The sequence below is a fragment of the Lacerta agilis genome, chromosome 3 (assembly GCF_009819535.1).
Source record: "Lacerta agilis isolate rLacAgi1 chromosome 3, rLacAgi1.pri, whole genome shotgun sequence".
NCBI classification, from domain to species: Eukaryota; Metazoa; Chordata; class Lepidosauria; order Squamata; family Lacertidae; genus Lacerta; species Lacerta agilis.
The window spans coordinates 1,738,129-1,745,543 of NC_046314.1; the positions used below are offsets into that span (position 1 = coordinate 1,738,129).

Below are 7,415 nucleotides of genomic sequence, written 5' to 3' on the forward strand. Positions count from 1 at the left end.
CCTAACGCTCACTGCATAAAGAATGGTGTGGACTGAATAAATTAGCAGAATCACAAAAGGAAACCACTCTAGGAAATAGTTTACACTTCATAATCACTGAAATACTGCAGCAAATGTGTCAATCTGTGCTAAATAAATATATTTGTTTATAGACATGTTCTGTATTAGCTTCCACTCTTGCCCAGGGCTTTGCCAAACAAAATCCCACTAGAAGTAGGATGTTCGCACCCGAGTAGGAGTTTCTTGGATAAATATTTTTTCTATATTGAGACCAAAACCACTTCTACAAATTTTAGACTTTGATTGAAATAGTATATTTCTTTTGGTTTTTATTTCTTCCCATCTCCGCCACTGGCAACCTCTGGTGCATTACCTTAACTCCTCTTACCTCCCACTGCTCTGGTGAACAAGAGCTTCAGTGGAAACTGAGCACCCGGGGCATTAATGAGCTCTGAGCAGTAAAAGAACAAGACACACCCAAAGACTCTGCCACCAAAGGGCCATGGAGCCCGAGAAAATCTTAGTACAAGATTTATCAAATGGGAAGGAAAAAATGCAGAATCAGATGCAATAATGTGGACACACCTTTCATAGAACATACGTGAGATAGGCAGTTATATGTGTTTGCTTCAATATATAGGTGTTTATCCTGTCATAATATTAAAAAGAGGAATCTTTGCCTGAGTAGCCAGTAGCTGCAGCATCTAATGGAAAATATCTATTTTTCTCCAGACTTTTTTCAGTTGCTTACATGAAAATTCCACTCCGGTCTGTAGTCCAGTAGCTGCCTATTTCAACATCCACTTCAGTAATCCTGGTATCTAGCCATAAGAAACAATGGGGAGAAATGGCCTAATGCAAATAATAATTATACGACATGCTATATTTTGAAAGCATTAAACAAACATTCGCCTTGTAATCCATTGAAACACTCTTGGGAAGTAATAGTATTCCTATTTTAAAGACAGGGAAACTGAAACGCCATAAAGGGTGAATGGTCTTTTGGAGGCCACACAGCAAGTAACGCAGTGTAGTTAATATTAAATCCCATCATCTTCTGGCTCTTTCAACCCACCCCCTCCCACCCAGCTCAGCTTTCTGAACCACACTGTTTCTCTTCCAAGCAATTTGCCTTAAAATACTCAACAGACTCTGTCAGGAATAACAATATCTAGGACACAGACTCATTTGTCTGGCCCTGGCCAGAGCAGAAAACTCCAAATAAATGTTTGTAAGCTAAATGAAACTTGTATGCAGCCCTATTTAGTGCAGGGCCACTACATACTGTACTAATAATACTCTGTGGGAGGTCTTGATGTTAGTAGGGTACATGTTTTTATGCTCTGCCCTGATCCTTAAACAAAATCCAACTTTACAGTTTGCGTTCTTTCTCCGCTTCTCTCCCTTAAGGCTTCCAGCCTAACTTTATTTCCAGAACTTCTTTTACTCTGAAAAAATAAGTCTATTAAAGTTTGTGGCAGTGATGGGAAGAACTTTGCATAAGTATGTTTGTTTTGCAAAAGCGACTGCCAAGTATTGTTTTAGTTTCATTTTTTTAAGCTTCCCTCACCATTGTTTACAGTAGCCTCTGAGAAACTCACAGTGATAGTCCACTCCATACCAATTTTCTTCTTTCTCCTTTTGGCAAACGTTTACGGACTATTCCCACACCTCAAGTTTTTACTGGAGCAGATGCCATCATTCTTTCACCTTCTTTTCTTTCTTCTTCATGATGATATCAGACAAATCCCAGGAACTGGGAACAGCAATTTCTTAAAGGCTTTTTGATGCAGTGTCAGAAAAGGGAATTGAAGAACAACTGGGAAGCAAAATTATGCTATGCTTGCCTTAGAGTCAATACAATATCAGTGGGGTGACGTAGATCATTTAGATAAACAAATAATGAGAATGTCATTAATTGTTACAGATAAATGAATGTGAGCATGATGAAGGTATTCTGTGATTGTGCATATCCCTATTGGGTAACTTAAAATTCCGAACGTAAAAATGGAAAGCATAATGCTGGTGGTCAACAACAGAGGTTCAAAGACTGTCTCAAGGCAAATCTTTAAAAATGTAGTATAAACACCGACAACTGGGAAACACTGGCCTGTGAGTGCTCCAGTTGGAGAACAGCCTTTACCAAAGGTGTCGTGGGCTTTGAAGACACTTGAACTCAGGAGGACACAAGGGAGAAATGTGCTAAGAGGAAGGCATGCTTGGCAAATCCACACTGTGATCAACGCCCGCCTGGAAACCAATGTCCCCACTGTGAAAGGACGTGTGGATCCAGAATTGGCCTCCACAGTCACTTACGGACTCATTGTTAAAACCGTGTTTATGGAAGACAACCTTACTTTGCTATGAGTGATCGCCAAAGAAGAAGATTAGGTAACATGTTCCCTTGTGCTGACTCTTCTGATATTAATTCCCAATCCTAGTAGTATGTTTGCAATCAGAATATAATAGGTTAGATCCACTTTGAGATGACCCCCAAATCCACGCTTTCTTGCACTTTATCTGCTTCCATGTGCATTGAAAGCAAATAGGAAATCTGAACAATTTTTTGACCCATCAAGGTGAATGTAGCCCACCAACCATGCGGACAAAGGCAGAAGCAACCCGGTGGCTTTTGAGTTCTCTGGTGGGCCATCAGCCATGGCTCAGCCAGGGGCACAAGTTGTACAGACCTGACGTATGCTACCAGCTATTGCCAGCCACCTACGTTAAGCCCAGCCTCCTTTTACTGCTATGAAGGTGTTTGCTACCTTATGAATTAAGAGGACTTGCATGGGCAGAATTGTTGGAGGTGGGGTTTGCAAGCCTGCACTTCCCAACTGTAAGCCAGCGTAGGCTCATGAATAAGGCTTGCATGAATAAGGTGATGTTATTTATTTAATAAAATTTTATTTCATATAATTTATATGCTGCTTGATAAAACCTCATTGATTAGGAGAGAAGGCAAGAAATAGATCCCAGCAAATGTTGACTTTGTTTGACCTCCTCCTCTTCTCACTTGTGTGTTCTCTGTCACACCTGCTCATGTTTAAAGTACAGAAGTGATCTGTTTGTGCATTGGTGGTTGCACACTACCCAGGTCATTCCATCTGTACTAAAGTTGATTGTTGCTGAGTAAATGTGTGATTCGCAAGTACTGAAGCTGTAACTTGCTGAGATACACAGTAAAACAGAATGGATTTGAGGCTGTCTTTGAAGCATGTTAAGTATTTGCTTGCCAGAGCGGGAAGTGTTGGCTTCTTCTTCTTCTTCTTCTTCTTCTTCTTCTTCTTCTTCTTCTTCTTCTCCTCCTCCTCCTCCTCCTCCTCCTCCTCCTACTCCTACTCCTCCTTCTCCTCTTCTTCAAATGTACAGGCTACTAGCAAGGCCGATGTTACACCTTAATATATGCTATTGTTGTACTGTGTATTTTGGGTCTGTGGACCACAATAAAGCTGTGCATGTGATTTTAAAGGGGGCATAGGGTAGACTGGATTGTTTATGACCTGAGTCCAACTTGTGTTTGTGTGGCTGCCAAAATCTCATCCCCCAAACTGTGGAGAATTCAACTGTTTAACTTTAATCTGAATCCAAGTTTATTCTCAGGTTCATTTATCTCAATATAGGCTGCACAGTAGCTTTAAATGTTTTATTTGTGTGTTAAAGGTTGTTGCTGTGGTTATAAAACTGTTTAAATTTCAAGGTCAAGAAGGAAAATACGTTATTTTGCATGAAATTCGTAATGTGAACTCCAATAGCCTGGGCAGGCTGCAGAGCTATGACATCTTTGGACTTGTGGTTCTTGTGGTATATTGGATCTCTTTTAGTCATTTGCGGTCTGGCCTATGTTTGATTATTTCATTCTGGGCTCTTAATTTTATAACATTGTCTTGTTATTTGCTCTTATGTTCAAGCTTATATTATTTGCCATGTAGTGATTGATTTATTAATACACTTGCAACATAATTCTGTAGGGCTTATTCCCAGGTAAGTGTGCATAGAATTTCAGTTTTAAAAAGTGAATACTGAAGCTTCACACATGCATTCTCTACTCATGCTTGGAAAATAATGGGAAAAGTGCCCTGCACATACAATAAGATTTTAAAAGATACCAAAAAAAAGAATATCAACAACAGCAACAACAGCAAAAACCATTGGTTGGCATCCATCTGTCTCAGGAGTCAATGGAACCCTTCAGGGGTTGGAGAGTTAGAGTGCCTGCTGTGACTGTAGAGACCAATAACCCCAACAGCCCCTCCTAAACAATATGCCAGCCCAAGATTCTGTTCAGCAGCCTCAGCTTTTGTAGCTGGAGTCAGTCCAGGCACTGCCATCCCAGGCCAGGTAGAAAAAAAACCAGCAAGGCAGGCAGCAGGTCTTCCAGGACTCAGTGTCAACATTCAAAACCCTTTGGCCCTCTCACCCCGAGGATACTTTCCCAGTGCCCACAATGTTGAGTTTGCACCTTTATTTTATTATCCCAGCTGCTTTGCGATAGCTATTTTGTCATTGGATCATGATTGTGTGCTGTTATATTTTGTTACATTGTTATATTTCAGTAAATGCCCTGAAAGCATTTTTGAAGGGTGATATACAAATCCAGTAAATAAATAAATAAATACATTTTTACAAATAAACAAACCCTGAGTCTTCCATCCCCTCATCATTAGTGACTCAGGCCAGTTGTTTCAGTCTGGAGATGAGAAATGCAGAAATACCACCTACTTCCAGAGTGGTTGACCCTTGTCTTCCTTGGCTGATAGCATGTGTTCAAGAGTATATGGACAGGTTGTCTTGGAAGAGGCAGATGCCTCCCAGAGAGGGAGGACCCAGCAGCATTTATGCTAAAGAGCTCAGTAGAGCTGTTTTGTCCCTTGTTATTCAGCATCTACGAAAAGCTGCACAGATGTGCCACTGGGGTAAAGATTCATCAATGTGCCCCTTTCATTCTGTTCAGGTGAATCAGTGAATGTTTTAAATCAGTGTGCAGAGTCAGTAAAGAATTGAATGGAGGCTCATAAATGGAAGCTAAGTCCCGCTGTTGGTTGGCAGGCTGTTTGATGTGGAAGTGGTTGTTGTTGTTCAGTCGTTCAGTCGTGTCCGACTCTTCGTGACCCCATGGACCAGAGCACGCCAGGCACGCCTATCATTCACTGCCTCCCGCAGTTTGGCCAAACTCATGTTAGTCGCTTCGAGAACACTGTCCAACCATCTCATCCTCTGTCGTCCCCTTCTCCTTGTGCCCTCCATCTTTCCCAACATCAGGGTCTTTTCCAGGGAGTCTTCTCTTCTCATGAGGTGGCCAAAGTACTGGAGCCTCAGCCTCAGGATCTGTCCTTCCAGTGAGCACTCAGGGCCGATTTCCTTGAGAATGGATAGGTTTGATCTTCTTGCAGTCCATGGGACTCTCAAGAGTCTCCTCCAGCACCATAATTCAAAAGCATCAATTCTTCGGCGATCAGCCTTCTTGACGGTCCAGCTCTCACTTCCGTACATTACTACTGGGAAAACCATAGCTTTAACTATACGGACCTTTGTTGGCAAGGTGATGTCTTTGCTTTTTAAGATGCTGTCTAGGTTTGTCATTGCTTTTCTCCCAAGAAGCAGGCGTCTTCTAATTTCGTGACTGCTGTCACCATCTGCAGTGATCATGGAACCCAAGAAAGTGAAATCTCTCACTGCCTCCATTTCTTCCCCTTCTATTTGCCAGGAGGTGATGGGACCAGTAGTCAACCAGTATTGGCTGGTGTTGCACTGCCCTTAGAGATCAATGGCTCAGTAGTGGTGGCTGTCTTTGGTTGGGACTGCCTCTAAAAAGTGCTTTGAAACTTCACTTGGTCCAAAATGTTGTAAACTGGGATTCACAGTGGGGAACACATTTCACCTGTGCTCAAAGACCTTCATTGCCTTCCAGATTGTTTCTGAGCACAATTCAAAGTGATGGCTTTGGTCAGGGACCAAATGAGCCAGTCTGACAACTAAAATGATCATCTCTGTTTGAAAACAAACAAACAAAAAAAAAATATTCATTCCAGTAGCACCTTAGAGAGCAGCTAAGTTTGTTCTTGGTATGAGCTTTTGTGTGCATGCACACTTCTTCAGATTCATGCACACGAAAGCTCATACCAAGGACAAACTTAGTTGGTCTCTAAGGTGCTACTGGAATGAATTTTTATTATTTTTTTATTTCGTTTTCACTATGGCAGACCAACACGGCTACCTACCTGTAACTGCCTTTAGCGCTAGCTACTGCAAAAAGGGTAGCCACAAATGTATTTGAGGTGGTGCTTAAATTGTGTAGTTCCTTCCTCTGGCAAATCCAGTCGACTCTTTTGCTAGCTTTAAGCTGGTAGTCTGTCCCATTTCCCTGACCTTTTAACATCAAATGACTTTTTGATCTGTAGATCCTGCTCATTTTATTTTTATCCAACCTTTTTTAACCATTGTTGATGCTTTTGTATGTTTCTAATTGGTTTTGTAAGCTGCCTTAGAGGCCCTTGTTGAAAGTTGGTGTAGAAATCTTTAAATATACCTGTCTTCAGCATACATCTTATCCATTATGAGTGTGAACAATATAAAAAATATGAAAACCAAGGTGGATGGATTTGGATCTAGGAGACTAGGATTACCTGTAGTTCCAATGAAGTCCCTGTCAAGGAGAGTCTCCTGGAGGGAAGAGATTGCATGCATTTATAAAGGACAGAAAAATTACAATAATAGTCGTTTTGACCCCCATGTATTGGGTAATTAACAAAACAGGATGTCATATTTTTGCACATGTCCGGGAATAGTATCACTAACCACTTGTGAACCACACTGAGCTTTTAATAGAAAAAGTGGTTGCTTAATGCTTCCTCACCAGAAATATTGTGGAAGCATTCTAATGCTTGCTGTTAGATTGCAGCCAGGATGGTCTAGAAAACAGGAAGAAAGCCTTGCTCTGCTCTCTGCCTCTTTTCCTTGTTTAAGTTGATGTGATAATTCATTACAGATTTTCTTTCTTTGACAGAGCGCCTACCGCAGAAATGGGATGACTTTTCTCGCTTGCTAATATGGATGTGGCTACAGCAACAGGAAAGACCATGTTGTATTAAGGTGACGCCCCCTCCCCACATGGCACCCTTCGTGGAGGGGAGGGCAAATAAATTAAAGCTGCAGCAAGCATGTCTCTACTGCTGAGTGGGCTGGTTTGTTGTGACTATCAACTGTCTGGCTGTCTTTTTCTCAGCCCCCACCAATTGTTACTCTTCTTTTCTAAATGGAACATTTAGGCAATTAATGGCAGGATGTTTGGCCTATTGTGTAGGTGGATGAGAATGCAGTATCCCCTTTGTTAATTTTAGTTCATCACTATATATCCTTTTACATAGCAGGGCAAAAAGAATCCAGCATATGGTTTATTTGTTTGTCCATTAAAT

At 41.3% G+C, this 7,415-nt stretch overlaps 1 protein-coding gene across 3 annotated transcripts in view; it reads left to right on the forward strand.

Moving 5' to 3' along the window:
* SUPT3H (SPT3 homolog, SAGA and STAGA complex component) overlaps positions 1-7,092 on the forward strand; it is a 231,597-nt gene extending 224,505 nt beyond the window's left edge. For all 3 annotated transcript variants that reach the window (XM_033145597.1, XM_033145596.1, XM_033145595.1), the window contains exon 12: positions 7,007-7,092. In XM_033145597.1, the coding sequence (XP_033001488.1) occupies positions 7,007-7,048 (42 nt within the window). In that variant the 3' untranslated portion in view covers positions 7,049-7,092. The remainder of the gene's footprint in view (positions 1-7,006) is intronic.
* The last annotated feature ends 323 nt before the right edge of the window (positions 7,093-7,415 follow it).